Below are 19,228 nucleotides of genomic sequence, written 5' to 3'. Positions count from 1 at the left end.
AAGAAATAAAAACAAAAAGAAATATCAACTAGTAACCAGTGGTGGAAGAATGTACTGATAACTTTTACTACTTAAAGAACCAGTGTGTATGATTTAGTAGTATCTAGCAGGTTAGTTGTTGATTGTAGATCAAAAAATAAAAATAAAAAGTCATTCAAGTTAACAAAAACAACAAATATTAATATTTTTATCGGATTAAACACCTAAAAGTATCAATAACACACTGTTTACCAAAATTAAAAATACTCAATAAACAGATGTACATAACTTTAATGCTGCAGCTGGTTAAGGTGGAGATAATGTTAATACGTTTATATATTGCAGGGTAGCTCATCTCAACCTATGATAATACATCAGTTTATTTGTTGATTGTCCTATATTTGTCATTAATCTAAATAGGCACAGTAACTAAATGAGTAAAAAAATATTTCCCCACACTGCCTACCACATTAGATCATACTGGATGGTGCAGAGTCACTACAGATGCACAGACTGTGACACACTTGTAGGAATATGATCATCTCAGACACATGGATGCATTTCCTCGGATCAAAAACAAAACAAAAGAAATCGTGACTGTGTTCAGCATCACAGCAGCTGAGTGGATCTCGGGGTCCATTAGCGTCGCCAGTGCATTGCAGCTTTAACCGGTCCATCATGCCTTGCGGTGTCCCAGTTCAGTTCCGATGTAATGTACAACAACCCCCCCTGTGGTCTCCTCTCAGTGACGATCAGAGCAGCAGGCTAACAAGCAGAGCAGCAGATGTTTAAAAGGACCCATGTCGGATGTCCAGTAACCAGACGGGGACGCGTGTTTACATCCACACGGTCAGAGGCGTGGATGTGCGCACACCGTTAACTCCGCTGCAGGCGCAGGAATAACACAGGATCTCCCCGCAAGTGGCCCGCATAACATGCAGCTGGAAAGTACCGGATTTAAACCCAGAGAGAAATAACTGAAGCTCAAAAGGAGAGTTTTAAATGCTCTGACACTGTGATCTGCTGCTGAAAAAGAGGTATGTTGTTGTTTTTGTTTTTTTTGTGTGCGCACAGGGCTGAATGCAGTCAGTGTCTCCACTGTGGACTGAATGCGTCAGTTTCATCAAAACAAGACTGTAGGCTGTTTAAAATGAGCAGTTCCCTTTTTTGTTATATATGTGGGAAACACACAGGAGAGATAATACAGGCAGGTTGCATAACTTTTGTTTAGCAGATTCTCCTTTTTAAAAAAAAACTAATATGTTCATATTCCTCACAAGAATACATCCTTAAATGGAGTGATACTGGCTGATTTTCCACATGGTAACATACCTGATCCATGAGCCAGCAGGAAGTGAGTGTATTGAGTGAGTGAGTGGTCTGTGTGTGTGTGTGTGTGTGTGTGTGTGTGTGTGTGTGTGTGTGTGTGTCTGCTGAGCCCTGCAATGATGAATCTCCTAATAGAATTGGGCTATAAGTGCTCACTCAGCAGTGGTTTTAATCAGAGTTCCTTCAACTGAGTCATACAGTGACAACAGAGTAGAAAAGTCCTTGAAGCGCACGTGTGATGGAAAGCAAGGCTCACATAAATGGCAACATCCCATCCTGTTTTTATAGATTAGGAATGGGTTTCATGTCTTAATCTGTCTGTTTTGTCTCTAATAGATGTTTAGATCCCATTTCATGTCCTTTGACAGCATAACAACTAACTGCAGCTACAACAGTTATGTTCCTTGATCAACCGATTCATTATTTTGTGTATAAAATGTGAAACCATGCAGAAAAATTGCTGTTCAAGTTGCTTGTTTTGGCTTATTAACAGTGACTAAGCCCAAAGATGTTTAGTTTTCTGTCACAGGACGAATAAAGGCAGCAAATCTCACAAACGACAAGCTGGAACTTCTCTAAACATCTTGTCTATTTTGGTCTTTAAACCAAAAGCTGGATATCCATTTTTTTAAAACCAGTAAACATGTCATTCCCAGTAGTCAATATTTACCCTAACATCAATTCCTAAAGTGCAAAACTCTAATTCAATAACAGACTTTTCAGTTAAAATCCAGTTCAGTTTATCTTTCAGCAGACCGCCACTTCCCTCCCATCCTCCATGCTCTGTCCCACCACCTCGTGGTGTCCACTAAGCTCCGAGTCTTACAGGGTTAAAAGCTTATTGTCTCCAATAAGCTGATTAGTTAACTTTTGAGACTGCAAGATGGCAACTTGAATATGGTGATCGTTCTCAGCAGAAATATAACAAATACGAAGCAGATGAAGGGATAACAAAACTTGTTTCCACATGTGCTAATGTGGAAATGGTGACAAATATCTGCCCACTGGATTAAAAATGCCCACCAAGTGCCATATCCATCCATCTGTCCATATAAAACACCACTGCTTGTTTCTTTCTTATATCGTTTTTTACAGAATAGATGATTGACAGTACCTGAGTGGAAAGCTGTTTTGTCTGATTACTCCCTGAAGCTTTTCACTCAGCTCATTCCAGCTTTTGTTAAACCTGCCGCCACCTCACGCTCCTCAGCTGACAAAGTTGATGTGCAAGTAATCTCTAAAAGGCGGCAGAGGTGAAGAGGTGGAGACAGGTTGAAAATTGAAAAGAAAAATGGGAGGTTGTCTTATTGTTCTAACATCTTTATCAGATTTCACGGTGGACCGACAATAGTATATAGTGGGAACAGCAACATTTACTCATGCAGTCATGTATATACGGTTTGCAGAAACAGATGTTGTTGTATAACATGAGGCTTTGTGTCATTTCAAAATCAGCTAGTTAGTGCAAGGGCCACTGAGCTCTAATGGTGCCACAAATTAGTCAATTTATCAATAAGTTGTCGAGTATTAAATTAGTCAGCAACTATTTTGATAATTAATTAATCATTTTGAGTCATATTTTCAGAAAAAATGAGCAATTTATCTGATTTTAACTTCTAAAATGTGAATATTTTCTGGTTCAGTCTTCTGTGACCATAAACTGAATATCTTTGGGTTGTGGACAAATCAAGATATCTGAGGACATCACCTTGGGTTTCAGGACACAGTGATCAATATTTTATTTTTATTTTTTTTTACCATTTTCTGACATTTTATGGAGCAAACAAACAATAAATTAAGATCATTTTCTTAATTTATTGTTTGTTTGCTATAAAACTTTCTACAGACATTCATGGTCTCCCGAGGATGAACTGAACAGCCTCAGCTCTGCTTTGTGTTTAGCGTATGTTTCGCATTAATTAGCAGATGTTCACATGCTAGTGTGAGATGGTGAGCATTTAGCTCAGAGCACCACTGGACCTAAATGTACTTCTAGCATTGCTGTAGACTTCTGTAGTATAGACCATGTTTACATGCTTAAAGTACTTAGGTAATTAACTTTTGTCCTTGAGTTTGGCGAGCAGTAATGAATATTTTATAAAGGTGACTTTATGATGTATAGAGGTATTTTTTATATTATGATTGTGCGTAGATGAATTTTGCCTTTGGGAGGTCGACTAAACGGCGGTGTGGTTAATCTCCATCAGCAGACCAACTGAGATGTTCCAGCAACACCCCACTTAATCCTTAGTTTGAGAAACCCTCGCTGCAGTGCACACCTCCATGTTTTCTCCCAGCCCACATTGGGCTGGAAACAAAGAGGAAGTGACAGGAAAAGCACGGCTTGATTCTTAATTGTTAGTGATTGTTTAGTTTACTTTCCCAGACCGTGCCCTCCAATCAATCCAGTCATCTGTGTAAGGTTTGGACAAAGCCAGCGCTGTGTCGCCATGGTGAGGGATTGTTTGCATCCAATCATGCCTCTAGCCATGTGGACTCACACACACACACACTGCAGCATGCCCTTTTGTCTGTGCACCACTTGTTTCAGTGGACCCCCCCTGCTGCCTCTCAACCTCCTCCTTGTTGCTGTAAAAACTGTCCTGGTTGCGTCATCGTCTGTTGTTGAGCTGCTCGCTGCTGCTGCTGCTCTCAAACGTCACGTCATCTCAATACCATGTCACTCAAATCACATCGTCAGGTGCTTCAAGTGTGTAAAAAAAAAAACTGTGCAACTGACACAAACATTGTACCTGATGAATTAGTGCATTTAAAAATATATTGAACTAAATGTAATCAGTGTACTTGGGTGTACTATTTTGAGATGTCATTAATTTTCAATTAAGTCTATTTAAATACTTTTTTGTATATAATTAGTTATATTAGAGAGTACATTTATTAGTACTTATCCTAAAGGTCAAATAAAAGATATTTTAGGTATATACAAAGTACTAAAACTACTGCATCAGTATAAAAGTTGCACTTAAACACATCCAATTACAACCTAATCATCTCGTAAAATAGCATGAAATAATTGTTTTTTGAACCTTTATTTTTAATAGTGACAGGAAGGCAGGCAGAGAGAGAGCGAGGGGTGATGACATACAGCAAAGGGCCACGGGTCGTAATCCAACCCTGGGCCGTTGTGACCTAGCCGGCGCACCCTGCATATGTGGGTATGCGAGCAAGTGATGGACTGAGAGAGACAGACTTGTAGTTAGTGTGGCACTGATTATCTTTTTACCTAGTTTTTTTTTTACATTGCTCAGCTCAGTGATGTTAAAGGAGCTTTCAATGGTATTTCTGTCTTAAATATTTCCGTCCCTGTTTGAGGAGATACTGTATATGTAAGAAGCACTGACTTGCCACACTGTGACCCCTCCCTAACTCTGCCTTCTTGTGGCATCCTGAGAATGAAACTTCAGGGGAGGCAGGCTGAAGTCACAACTAAGTTTAGCTCGATGGTTCATAGCCCAGACGACACAGTATTCTTCATGTCTGAAACTAAATGGCTGCAGCAAAAGTTGCCAGACGGCAAGGATTTATACTGATAGCAGCAACCTTTCCTCTCCACTCTACTCAGTCCCCTCTTCTGACTTTTATATCTTAAAAAAAAATCCATTCTGTCTTTGTAGCACTTTATTCTTCTCATTGCTGTTGTTGGCCTTATTTTGTTATTTGTACTTATTTCACTTCCACTCCCTCACAGGAACAGTAAATGCAAATCCAGTAAAAAAAAAAAAGCGATTATGCTAAATTTGGTATTGTAAATATAGCAGCCTTTTCATTTTTAACATGTTTGGGGGGATTTAAACAGTAAGAAATGTTACATAATGTAGTCATCTATATATAACATAGTGTAGTTTTCAGATTCTCAAATGTACCTAAAGAACAACAGTTTATATAAGAAATGAAATATTTATATCATGTTAATAATAATGTATTTTTCATTTCCCTGTCTTTCTGTTATTGTTTGTGGTTCAGACTCAGTGAACTCGGTCTTGTATTTTGAGTGAAGCCACATAATTATCACTTATGACGCAGCATAAATCCTTTCATGCATTAAATCAGTCAACATCTAGTTATAATTCATCATAAGTCCCTTATGTTTCATGATTGTCGATATAGTGGATCAGAAAACATTATAATGAAATCACTATGAATGCCCCCATAACACACTGTGGGTATTCAAATTGTCTATAGATATAAATGATAAATGGACTGTACCATATATAGCTGCTTTCTAATCTTCCGACCACTCAAGGTGCTTTAACATTACATGTCACATTCACCCATTCATACACCGATGGCATTGGTTGCTTATCAGTTCAGCAGCTATTCACATTCAGCCTTTGGGAGCAACTTACCCAAGGACACTTCGCCGTGCAGACTGGAGAAGCCGGGGATCGAACCACCAATCTTCTGATTAGTGGACGGCCGCTCTGCTTCCTGAGCCTCTATAGCTATTTTATAGATGTTATATATCTATACTATCTATGAGTATATATCGTTAATGTGAATTCCTTTGGCTACAACAATTGTGTATTGAAAATGTGATATCACGACAGCCTCACACAGTAACAGAAGCTGCATCTATGTGTACCTGTATAGTGGCTTTGACTCTTTGCCGGTGCTCTCCTGCATTAAAGGTTAAACTCATCCCGGATCCTCTATGAATAGATTACTGGGTGAAGGATTCAGTATACAGCTGGAATGTGGAGAATTGAGTCGGTCTGTTTATTAAACTGTGACTAATGGAAAAGGAGATTCCAACAGCTCCAGCACCTTTCACAGCTCCTGAGGTTACACACTGTGGAGATGTATAGCTCATTCTGATACTAGATATAGACGTATACATTTACAATGAACCAAAATAGAAACTTGCATGTTGTTGCATACTAATTTGTGTAAATTCCATGTTGCTTGTATGATTTATTCATCCGCACACACGGTAGCGGGAGCTTCAAAGTGACTGTAATTTAGATCAAAGAAGTAACCAGAGAGAAAGTCGAAGAAGTATGATGAAAATTCAGAACAATAACAGTAATGTCTGTCGAGACAGAGCCACAGAGGTGGGTGAGGCATGGAAATCCTCATTGTGATTCAAGTGTTGGAAGTTGTTAGTGGGGTATAGAAAATCGAAGCTCGTTTCCACGAGGAAACAGACTTGATTCGATTAGTTGAGCATTGATGAGCTTAAAACCAGTGTGGCGTTATGTTCCCACATCACAGCTTCTGTCTCCTGTGTACTTCAGCTTCATCTCGGTTGGTTATGAAAAGGCTTTTTCATCATCAAAGTATAAAAACTTGTACCTAACGCTCAGTTCGACTAAAGCACATCTGAACATCTGCTTCTGCACAGCTGCTTGTCAAACACCCATGAGCATATGTTGTAATGTTTGTGTCAGAGGGCCAGTGGGAGCATGAGGAATGAAATTAATTGTACATTTAACAAAGGAACAACTTCAGGAGACATGTTAGTGACATCAGTAATGGTGATGTTTGACATTTTAGTGGGCCACGGCCAAAAAGTGTCTCCAAGGATCTTAATTAAATATAACTGTTGATGGAAAATGTGACTTGTAGTCCTGAAAGACACTCCAAGCATTCTTTATATGGCGCATTGCCCTGTCAGACTCATGTGTCTTATAAACATTTGTCATTTTTACCATTTTTATGAGACCAAATGTATTCAATGACTAACTGTTAAATTCATGAGCCGGGGTTGCTCCGCAACAAAAAGCATGAGACACTGCTCTAATCACGTAACAGTACAGTCATATTGCACATTAAATTAAACAGGAGAAACTCTGCTACAAGCACATAAGTCATACTTACACACACCAAACACAAGCATGGATAAATGTTCATCTAAATACTATAAAATGAATCATGGTGTTCCCCAGGGTTCCATCTCAGGACCCTACCCTTTTTAACTTTAAAGGCACAAACTTTCATTCCTATGCTGATGACACACCACTTTACATTGCAGTGTCTCTGCTTCAAGCACATACAGTATAATCATATTTACACACAGCACACACAACTCCAACTCCTAATTATCAAACATCAAAATCTCTATAGCATCATAAAGTCAACCCCACTCACCACATTTCCATTACTAGTGCTCCAACACTTCATGTTACACAGACAAACGATTTGTCACATGAAAGCTGAGTGTCAGTGTGTCAGTGACACATTATGAAAACTCAGTAAACCAGCAGCCAAAGAATACAAAGGTAAAAATCGCTTGTTTAAGTAACAAAAATTCTGTTAGTCCGTTTCAGAGATATACTCTCTGCCTCTTTGTGATTATTTGGGTGAAGATGTTTTGATGATAGGTGGATGATAATTGTCTTACAGAGGAGTGAATGTCTTCGGTATGACTTCTCACATAGATGTGTCCATAGCAAGTGTGTGTGTATATAAATGTGTGAGAGAGACGGAGGGAAAGTTCAGGTTTACAAGCTTGTGTCAACTGGCTCTTCGTCCTGTGTGATTTCAGCCTCGCTCGTCATTGAATAAACATTGTATTACAACATTTTTAACTGCAGCTGTGAAAATGTACAGGCGTCATCACATAATTTGTCAGGATAGTGTTTTGTTATTAAACCAGTCACAGACCTTTTGTTAAGCTGACAAAGTTTAGAGAGGAATAGGAATACTCTTCAAGTCAAACTTTTCCAGTGTCTTCAGGTTAGACACATTCCCTGCTCTGATATTAATAAATGAGCTGCTATGTGCATGTTTCACTTCTACTGTTTCAAATTTCAGATTATATTCGAGTGTGTTGGAATTTGATCAGGAAAAACTTGCCCTCTCTCACTCTTTTATTCATTAACTTTCTTTGCTTTGTTTATCCATCTGGCCCTCTGCTGTTTCACCTTCATTTCACCTTTTTTCTTTCATTTTACTGTCTCTCCTTTCTTTTCCATTCCCCTGTTATTCACGGCTAAAGTCTCATTTACTAGACGTCTGGATTCAGAAGAATCCTGCAGTATCTGTTCCAATCATCCTGATTTCCACCAAAGGCAGGCCTTGCCCTTACCAGATGCCTTCAGTGCAGACGAGTGTGCAATGTAATGCAGTCTCAGTAGGAAAAGGCCTCGAGGGGGGACTGGTAGTTAAATTGCAGGAGGATTGGGAGTCCCATTCCAGCTGTGATGAAGATGGAAGGCAGCGAAAATGTTAAGGCAGGCCTAAAGTGATATGGAAGTCAAGGATCAGAGCTGAGCTGATGGCCCAGTCAGGAAAAAGAAGGGCTGCTGCCCAGTAGGGTTGCAAAAGTCTGAGCATTAGGCACCAGCTCCTTTACTGCTCTGTTGCGCTGGCTCGCTGTCGTGGCCTTGCCAGGTTCGTAATGACTGCCTCGCTGCTGAGGTGCTTGTGTCAGCAGTTTGAAATGGCTCTCGTTCTGCGTGCATGCGACCGCTGTAAGCTTTCCTGCACTGACACCAGCAAATGAAAAATATGTTGGATGAGGCCTGTTAGACGGTCACAATCACTGCACCACAAGTGTGTTCCTGCAGCAATTTGTCAGCAGTGATACAGGAAACTACTTCAAAAGAACAAGTGTTGCAAGTTGTTGTGGGTGGTCGGTTTACAGGAAACTGGTGTCACTTTATGCTGTTTATTTGTACCAAGATTTTAGATCTTTCCATATTGCAATAAGTGTATTGAAGTTGCAATGTCATGCAAGTGTAAGAAATAACTATTGAAACATGAGATTGCAGCTGGTAATATTGAGTTTTAGTGGAATCATATTGTGCCAAAATGATCAGATTTCAAGTAAATGGTAATTAAAATAATCACTCAATCAGTCACTTTAGTTGTATAGCACTTTTCATGCAAAGTAATGCAAGTTCTCCACACCCCTTTTTAGACAAAACACTCAATAACAACACAAAATGCTATCTCATCAATTTATAGTCAGGAAACACCGGAGGTAGGATTAGAAAAAGATAAAAGCTCAGCAAAAAAAGGATGTAACAAGTATGAAAACAGATTAAAATGTATAACCGTATAGATAATAAAACTGATTAAAATGCATGAATAGTATAATGAATAAATAAATTAAAGGCAGACTAAACAAAGAGGTCTTGAGTTCGCTTTTATAAATAACAACAATCTCTGCTGCCCCGGGGTCTTCAGGACTGTGGATCATCGCAATAAAAGGATGCCTCACTGTAGGTTTTTGCTTTGACTTTAGGGATAATTTTAAGGCAGATACTTGAAGACCTGAGGGCTTTAGAGGGTTTGTAGGTTTAAAAAGAAATCTGATAAATAGGTGGGGTCATGACAATTAAAAGATTTATAAACCAATAAAACGATATTGAAATCGATTCTGAAGCAAACATGTAGACAGTGCAGGGGCTTTAAAATTGGTGTAATGTGTGCTCTCTTTCTGGTTCTCATCAACAGACAATTACTGAGTTTTTAAGTAATTGTAACTGAGCTGTTTTTAGCGAGACCAGAAAGTAGAGCATTATAGTCATCAATCTGCAGGTTATGTTCCTAATATGGGGCTCAAAACAAAGATCTGAATCAAAGATAAAATGCACATGCTTGCTGTTGGTTTTTTTTGTTGTTTTTTTTTGTCTCTGTACTCTGCCATCCTTAACTTGATATCTAAAATGCAGTTAAAGGGTATCTATTGGCCCCGAGTCATCAGGAGATGCTGCAATGTAAAGCGTGTGTCATCTGCATAGCTATGAAAATGTATGCCTTAAAAGTAAAAAAAAAAAAAAGAAAAGAAAAAGGGCCTAAAATTGAACCTTGGGGAACACCATGGTTCATTTTATAGCTTTTAGATGAACATTCATCCATGCTTGCAGATAAGATTTGAACCAATTTAAAGTACCAGAGAGGCCATTCAGGCTATGGAGTCTATATGTTATTTAATTTTGCCTGTCTTGTTTAGTGGCAGATATCGTGCAGTAGGGGTTTGTCACTATGCGCAACCCCTTTCACATTTTAAGAAAAGTATTGTAAAAAAAGTAAGAGTTTTGCACTGAATCTTGTTTTCTCTTTTCCTTTGAAGGATGGACAGAAAACATTATTAGCACCCTATTGTGGTGTGGAGGAATGAGGGCCTTTGGATGAAGGCCATGGAGCTGAAAGTGTGGGTGGATGGAGTGCAGCGCATCGTGTGTGGGGTCACAGAGTTCACCACATGCCAGGAAGTGGTCATTGCTTTGGCGCAAGCCATTGGTAAGCTCAAAACTACTTAATACAATTTGAAGACAGTAACGGTGTGCTCATCTTTTGTGTTCACAGGTGGTAGATGCTCGAAAAAGGTGTAATATCAAAAGAATATACAATACAAAGTAATGATTATTGGTTATATAATCGGTACACAAAAAAAGTCTTGGAAAATCTAAATGGCCAACCAATAACATGGAAAGACCACCACCTAGAAGAGTAGATTCAACACTGATGAAATCCTCTCTGTCTGGCTCCTGTGCTAAAAAAACATATTTATATTAATATTTTGTCCAACATAAATCCCTGTGGGGATTTGCTGTGATATGGGTTGGATCCAATATTGGCCAGGCAACTTGTTAGACATAGTGAAGATGATAAATTGCAGTAAAATGAACAGTGACTAGAGGGCATGAAGAGATTCTCACCATAAATGGGCTCCACAAAACAAGATGAGTCATGCTGCAGACTACGCTTTATTGACATGCTGCTACAATTGCAGAAAAATAAGCTGACACTCTGTTAGTCATTGCATGGATTATATATTAAAGCTTCTTTAAAGTGTGTAGTGTTATTGAGATGGTCAGATTTTGACAGGGATTTCTTGTAAACCTCCGTAGATAGATTTTTCTCAGAGTTAAAACACGTCTTTCACGGTGACAGTGTAGCAAGAGTTATGACGTTCACTGTCCTTTGTGTTCTCTGTGCCTTTTGTCCGGGCCAGGGCACTTTGATGTGAATGGCTGTCGTGATGAATGTGCCTCTTTTACAAGGACCCTTACTGTGTAAGAGGAGGGTGAGGGTAGGATGGGCACTGTTTTACTCTTATCTATATGTGTACAGACAAGAATGCAGGCGGACACACAGATGGAGCCGTGAACCATTGGACGTTTCCCAACACAATCACTGTTTGTTGAGTTGGATTTTCCCACTGTAAAGTCCTTTCACTGAGCATGCTGGTTCTTTGAAACTACCAATGCTGCACAAGCGTGGGAGAGTTGTGAAAGACAAGTCAACAAGTCTCTCCTCTCTTAAACTCAATTTTTAACATTTTGGAAAGCATGCTTACAGTAACTTCTTGGAAATTCACGACAGCACCAACATACACTAATACATGTAGAATTAAATCAGACAGTACCATTAACTGATGGAGATTACTTTAGAAGTCATAAATCTGGGTGTCATCGGCATTACAATGAAAGTGAATTGTATTGTTTGTGACTCATGTGTCCAAGTGGCCCAAGATTAGATCCTGACCAGAGGTCAGAGGGACCACCAAAGTAGAGAGCTATACCATCTACAACACAAAGTTTTATTGAACATGTATAGGGATAGCATGTTAAATTTAGAACACTTATTTCCAATATGGTCTTTTAAGGTGTTGATAAAAAGCTAAATATACATAAAAACTACAAAAAACACACCAAATATCCACCTCAGTATACCTAAACACAACAAAGACTGGGTCAGTGTTGTTGTTGTTGTTGTTGTTGTTGTTGTTGTTGTGTCACCGGACTCATCATCTTTATTTGTAAAAGTGACCAATTTAGAGTAGACCACTTTCTGTAAAACTTTGGATTTTACTACAGTTAGATCTACATCCAAACCACTATTCCTAATCCAGAGTGTCATGCCTGTGTCTCTTGAAGAGGATAAGATGCTGCCTGTGAAGGGCATGAGGATAATGAGAAATGTAGTATATAAAGCCCCCTTCAGGACTTAAGATAGGGATGCCACAAAGGACAGAGTGGTGGTTTAAAGTATTTAATAGTGGCCTCTAAAGTGCACTTAGAAACAGCTTTAAAATAAGTTGTCAGGAAAAGATGATGTACTGTAATCATTCATGTCTAAATAAGCAGCAATCAATAGTTTTGTGAAACAAAATATCCTTGCTTTAACTGCCATGTCGGTTTTGTAGAGATTTCGGCTCAAAAAATGGAATGGAAAATATTTTTTATTACCCATCCAGAAATCCAAATATAGTAGTTCTGGTCATGCCCTCATGTTAAGCCTTTCTGGGAAGGGGTGGGCCATTTGGTCTCACAGATCCTAGACTTGTAATCTGATTTCTCCTTTGTACCTTTTGGAAATATTCCTCAGTAGGAGCGGCTCATAACTTTTTGAAGATCTTTATGGTTGTAAGTAAAATAGCAATTAAAAAAGGCTCCAGAGGGATCCTCCCATCATCACCCTTCTTATTAGCATAATCAACTCTATTCACATAATGGAGAAAATGACTTTCACCCTTCAAGAGAAGTGTGATTAAATACTGGGAGAAAATTGGATTTTTATAACCATGTTTTTATCTTCCTATCTAGACGACTTGTGGTCCACGACCTGCACCTGTGCTTCCTGTTTTTGCTTATCTTTCTTTTCTTTTTTTTTCATCTCACTGTGATGTAAAACCCCAGACCTCATCTGCTTACACTACTAACTAAAAAAACCTCAATGTATGTGCTTCATCAAGGACTCTCTAGGTGTGGTTTGCTCAGGATGAGGGCCTGTGACCAGGAAAAATAAAAAAACAAACCCACAACTGTCATCACATTCAAATATTACTGTATCCTGATTGGTGAAGGGACATCACCTGTTTCGAAACAGGAACGAGCACTGACAACAAAGAGGCACAGAATATGAAGTGAAATAACAAACCTGTTCTAGTTTTGGCAGATGCATAGTAAGAAGTTGATTGAGGAAGAATATTCAGGGCCTAAAGATATGTCTAATTAAGCACTAACATGTATCAAATTCTTTGTTTTGTCCCAGGACGCACTGGTAGGTACACTTTAATCGAGAAATGGCGTGAGACAGAACGTCACCTGGCTCCACATGAGAATCCTGTTGTATCCCTCAACAAGTGGGGTCAGTATGCCAGTGACGTCCAGCTCATCCTCCAACGAACCGGCCCGTCCGTTAGCGAGCGGCCCACCTCTGACGGGCAGGCTCGCGTTCCAGAGCGTGGCTTCTACCGGCAGAGCCTGCCACCTCTGGCCAAGCTCCGCCCGTCAGGGACAGACCGCTCGCTCAAACGAAGGGAACCCAAACGCAAGTCTTTGACCTTCACTGGAGGGGCCAAAGGTCTGCGGGACATATTTGGGAGAAGCAGAGATGCTGAAGGTAGTATATACAAGCTTACTGTTGTGGTAGTTCTGAGTTACTGTCCTCATTCTCTCCTTCTGTCCCTCTCTGCTTTTACCTGTCAACAATCCAATCACCATCCTTTTATCTCCCACCGGCGTTCATGCAGCCAAACAGCCCCAGCACCGCGGTGTGAGCTTGAACCTGCGCAGGGTTGGTGGTCTTGGAATATCATCTGTACCTGGGAGTCCAGCCAGAGAGCTGAGCCGACTGGTGCAGCTGCAGAGAGACAAACTACAGGCCCTGGAGAGCCGTCTGCTGGGCTGCGAGGCTGAACTGCGAGACTGGGATGAGGGCGTTGGCGAGGCCAATGAAGTGAGCAAAGCCACAGCTGCCAATGCTGTTACTTACAGATCCATAACACCTGCACTCTAAACCGTCATGTCTTCAAATCTCGTTTACACTGCTTTCCCACAAAGTAGTAGGCATGTGTTTGAACATCCCTGTATCACCTTTCATTTCTTTACCAAGCATTTAATAAGCAAGTTATATTGTCCTTTATTCAGGAAGGAAACCTGGAGGAGGAACTTCTGCTTTTAGAGCAGAAGGTGAGGAGGAACGATGCAGAGATGGAAGAGGAGGAATTCTGGCAGAACGAGCTGCAGATCGAGCTGGAGAGCGAGCGGCAGCTCCGGCAACAGCTAGCCGAGCTGCAGGGCGGTGTACGCGACTGCGAGGCCAAGCTTTCAGAGTACCTAGCACGCATTCAGGTGAGCTTGCCATCACAGAGAAGCTACCTGATTCCACTTGGATGCTGTTTTATTGCTCTTTACAGAAAAGGATTTCCTTCTATGAGAAATAGAGTTAGTATTGGTTTTCTGTGAAGATTGTTTGTGCCAGCTTTTCCATATTATTTATTTTCTCTCCTATCACGCAGAGTATGGAGGCAGGCCTGGAGCAGGAGCGCCTGCAGCAGGAGGCCGAGCTCAACCAGAAGGTCAATGAAGAGGAGGTACGACAACAAACAAAGAGGAACAGAGCTTATTGAACTGCTGAGGTCTCATTCAGGTTGTGTTGGTCATACAAAAACTCATATTTAACAAGCACATTTTACTTCATTTGTTGGTCTGAAAGTCTAAAATCCAACCAGAGTATTCAGAATGTTAGTGTTTAGGTCAAAGCACCAGCCCAAGGAAAGCCTCACAGAGCTGCTTGCATATCTCTAGATTCTTAGCTTATTGTTTAATAACAAATATCTTCTTTAAAATGGATGTAATATCCAAATCTATATCTACAAAATGGTCTTAAACAAAAGTTAAAATGTTCCAGCAAAGGAACTCGCATTTATAAGCCATAAGCACATTAAAGCATGTGAATCCTTCTACATCTTTACTATGAGAATTAGTTTCTTTAGCCCACCTCTCCTGACAAGTTGTGATGAGCGTTGGCTTGCTCTCCTCACTTCCACTCTGGATTTCAGGTGCAAACACAGCTGGAGAAAGTGAGAGCTGAGCTGGAAATGCAGAGCCAACACACAGCGCGGCTGGAGAGCAGCTGCAGGGCGTTGGAACGCTCACTTGGCCAATCGAGCAAGAGATTACAGGTCAGCTTAAATCCTACTGTTTTAATGTTCTTTATTTTATATACTATAGCCTCGAAATCATCAGAAATCTAAAGCAACCTTGGCAAGTTCCCTGTACGTCTGGAGGATGCTGAAGGAAAAATGCTCTTTAGAAAGTTTGATAACTTTGGCGTGGCGGTGCGTGTAAAAATCCTCTGCACACAGGTGGAACCGTAAAAATCTAAGCTCATTAAGTTGTGGGCAGTGAAGCAAAGTTTAATCTCTAGCTTGCAGGGATGTGCAGTGGATCCTTGACTGCGTGCATCTTGGTATGAAGTGCTCTATGTACAGGCGAGGTCCAGTAGGGTGTGGGAAGCATGAGGTAATGAGAAGGGGAAGGGAGGGAAGGGTATTACAGCATTCTTCGCCTGATTAGAAAGAGGCCTGAGTAAGTACACAATCCCCTCGCCTGCGGTTGCGTAACCATCTGGGAGCTAACTCTTCTCTTTAGCTGTCTCATCTGTGGTTTGACTTGTGGAGAGACCTTGAACAGAGTATGATCCCTTATTGTTTTTCACGTCCACCTTAGTTACAGTGCAAATATGAGGTTGGGAGAAGGTAGAAGAAAATCCAAATGAGCTGAATCTGTGTCTAGACCCCGTTTCTGTAGTAATTTCTCAGTATTTTAAAGGTAATACTTTTTTTTTCACAATGCACGTTGTGTTTTTCTTTCACTGCGACGCAGACATCATTCGGTTGTTGTGTTATTTTCCGTCACAGGAGAAAGAGCTGGAGCTGGAGCAGCTGACAAAAGAGCTACGACAGGTTAACCTGCAGCAGTTCATTCAACAGACTGGTACCAAGGTCACCGTGCTGCCCGCTCAACCTGCAGGAGAAAACAACAACGGCACGTACACACACACAAACACACACACGTGTACATAAACCAACACTAACAGATACTCTGGCTTACCTTCACCTTCTTAAAAAGTTCAGGTTCATAGCTAACTAGATTTTGACTGAGCTGCTTTACACAGAGGATTGTCTTCACACTTGTACGTACACAGTGTCACCTTGTGGTCACCATGGGAATGACATGTTAGACTTTAGACTTGAGCAGCTGAGGCAAGACTGTTGTGGTGTAACAGCTTTAAGTCTGTAACCCCATTACATGGACCAAATCACTAGCAGCCCTGAAAATGCTGAAAGACTTTCACAGTAAGTCAGAAGGAAAATCCCTGTTTTTATTCTCATAATAAGGTTTTTGGTCACAGACTTCTTTCTCCGTTCATCATCATTGTCAAATCAACTTCTGTCCCTTATCCTTGTTTTGTTTTGTTGCTTGCTACAGAAGTGGAGTCCGGTTCTTTGAAAAGACTCGGCTCTTCTCGTCTCTTACCCAGCGACCTTCGCACTCTTCAAAGCACCGTATCGTCCAGCCTCAACCCCGAAGGCATCTACGTTTGACCCCAAACTTTGTCCAGGAGACATTATTTGAACAGCAGGGAGGGCCTGATGTTACCAGGACTGCTCCTATGACTGAAACACCCACAAACTGACACCCCAAACTGTTGAAATGCAATTAAACAAACTGAGCTCTCGGAACACCATAAGTTGAGAGGATGTTGGCGAAAACATTACATGGAAGATGAGTGAGGACCGTCTGTTTTGCATCTTTCCTGCACTGCCTACTCTTCCATAGTCTAGGACTCCAACTGATGTCAACATCCATTTGCAAACTATTTTCTGGGCGAGTGAGGATTTCACTGAAATTGTCTACAAAAGCTCCATTTTCTCAGAATAATAAAACAACAACAAGCCAGCAGATTGTTGACTGAGGAGGCTTCATCCAACAGTGCAGATAAACTTCATTTTTATGTCGTAGATCATGAACTGCAGAAAATATCAGGATGCAAAGTTGTAAACGTAATCCATGCACGAGCATGCACAAACACCGACACCACACCTGTGCTATAATCATAGCCATATCTGATTGCCTTACTCTGGTGTTATGAAACCAGACGTCAATAAGTTTAAATGTTCAAACAGAACTCAAGGTAGCTACTGAACTATGCGCCATATAAATAAAAATACAGGTGATACCTAGTTATGGTAACTGATGTCAGTATAAGTGAACATTGGGTCCTTTTCTTTCATGTAAGTTTGAAGTTTTGTATCAAGTTTAACCAGAAATAAAATGGTAAATAAAGTAAATTATATAAAAGAAAACAAATGATCATCAACTATTGGATATTCTTGGTGAAATAGTTTACTTAAGGTTCATTTTGGGTACCGAGCCATTAATCTCCTCTTTGTTTCAGTTGAACACTTTCACCAAGAGCTCTTGAAATGTGAATGCAGTGATGACAAGTCGGCCTCTGAGCCTGCAGAGTTAATCCAACAATGACTACATATGCAGTCTGACCACCAGGTGGCGACAAAACATGTGTTATTCAGACAGGTGAAAGTTAACTGTGTGAAAGTTACTCCCTTTTATGTTTTCTGTCTTTACTCATTTTCATGGGTCAAATATGTCTGTACTTATTGTTTTGTAAGAAACCCTCAGCACTTGAGCTTTCAGTGTATAAACAGAGGTGCCGCTTAGACAAACATGTCAAATACTTGGCCAATGATCTGTGTTCATCAAGCAGGGACAAACACACACTTCTAAAAGCAGTATCACACCCAAATACTGCATTATTTTGTCTGATTTAAACATTTTAACAAACTAAAGATGTCTCATGTGAACCAAAGCTAGTGTGAAAAACATTAATAGTTAGATGGATGTACTTTTTTATATGTATGCAACCGATGCCCGTGAAGTGTTACAACTTGAATCAAACAGTAGTTGCATTTATTTTTCACGGTTTGCTGTCGTCAGGTGCGAGACCGTCAGTTTCATAAGAAAGGATTTGAAAGTTGGCAGTAAATTTCGAACGCCATCTTTTCTCTACAGGCTAAAACACTCAAAAACAATGCAACTACAACCCCACAAATGTTGGGTTGTTACTGTGTCCACTAATTTGTAGCTGATTAATCATAAAAGGCGATTGCTCTCGGGTTCTCTGGGATGAAACTGACGCAAACTGCTTGACAATATATGAACTCTTAATGGTCAATGAGCTCTTGATTTGTCTGTGTGTGGTTGTATATCAAACCTTGAATTTGTAGAAAAGATTTGCAATTAAAAAATGAGTGTCTAAATAATATATAGGACAAAGAACCTTGGCTGTGCTTTGGGCTGTAAAGGTACGTTTACTTTTGGTACATAAAAAATATTTGGATTTCTGATCAAATAGTATTTACACTGTGTTATACTGTGTACTGAGTATTTCTTCGAACATTGAATTTTGTGTATACACTCTCGCCAAATCTGCAAATCTTTCCTACCGATTCTCAAACTTGACTTTTTCATGCCCTGTTTCTTCGCAGGCTTTCAAAGCATGATATACAACCACACACTTTGAAAATTATTTCTGAATTCTACAAGCTCGATACCTTATTGACCCTCATTTGAGCCCATAAGAAGAAGAAGAAGCTTGGTGTTTGTACTGTAAACGTACGATAACAAAGTGAATTCCTCCCTCCAGTGTGAAACCTCTCGCTTTGTTGTTTGCTCTGCAGTGCAAAAGATACCCAGAGGAATTCACACAACAACTCGGCAAGTTTTTCTTTTTCCCTAACCCCCCCCCCAACCCATCAATATGCAGTATTATCGTCATGGCAACAACTTCAGCTGTGACACGTAGACTGTAAGCCGCTGATAAATGAAACACAGCTCTCGATGACTGAAAGTTTTGAATAATGGCATGCCTTACTGAAAAAAAATGTAAATAATGTCTACATATCACATCAGTCTATGGCCTATTTTAAAAGTAGATCGAAGTCTGAAATATGCAGAGTGCTAGAAAGGTTAGATTTGAATGCTGCCGTTCAATAGGCAGCTCTGTGTGCATGCAATAATGTGTGATTGGTTTATTTGCACTCCTAATTAGAGGCTACTGAGGATGCAACAATTCATCTGTGATTAATTTTATTTTTGGTTTGTTGTGTCCCTTCTTGCCTTGTTGACATTTACGC

At 40.1% G+C, this 19,228-nt stretch overlaps 1 protein-coding gene across 1 annotated transcript; it reads left to right on the top strand.

The window, feature by feature from the left end:
• The first annotated feature begins 268 nt into the window (after positions 1–268).
• rassf8b (Ras association domain family member 8b) lies at positions 269–18,847 on the top strand. The gene is made up of 9 exons (XM_019265641.2): positions 269–1,016; positions 10,349–10,518; positions 13,276–13,626; positions 13,757–13,962; positions 14,154–14,357; positions 14,525–14,599; positions 15,068–15,190; positions 15,929–16,055; positions 16,500–18,847. Exons 2-9 carry the CDS (start codon positions 10,407–10,409, stop codon positions 16,613–16,615), a joined length of 1,314 nt encoding a protein of 437 aa, XP_019121186.2. The 5' UTR covers positions 269–1,016; positions 10,349–10,406; the 3' UTR covers positions 16,616–18,847.
• The last annotated feature ends 381 nt before the right edge of the window (positions 18,848–19,228 follow it).

The sequence above is a fragment of the Larimichthys crocea genome, chromosome XX, assembly GCF_000972845.2.
Source record: "Larimichthys crocea isolate SSNF chromosome XX, L_crocea_2.0, whole genome shotgun sequence".
NCBI lineage: Eukaryota > Metazoa > Chordata > Actinopteri > Sciaenidae > Larimichthys > Larimichthys crocea.
The sequence above is the reverse complement of the archived record's forward strand: the minus strand, read 5'-3'. Positions and strand labels throughout refer to the sequence as shown.

Bases quoted from the DNA above. Each gene is read 5' to 3' on its own strand.
- rassf8b (XM_019265641.2), top strand. From the start codon at position 10,407: ATGAAGGCCATGGAGCTGAAAGTGTGGGTGGATGGAGTGCAGCGCATC. The intron at 10,519-13,275 runs GTAAGCTCAAAA...GTTTTGTCCCAG, and splicing joins TGCTTTGGCGCAAGCCATTG to GACGCACTGGTAGGTACACT. The intron at 13,963-14,153 runs GTGAGCAAAGCC...TCCTTTATTCAG, and splicing joins GCGTTGGCGAGGCCAATGAA to GAAGGAAACCTGGAGGAGGA.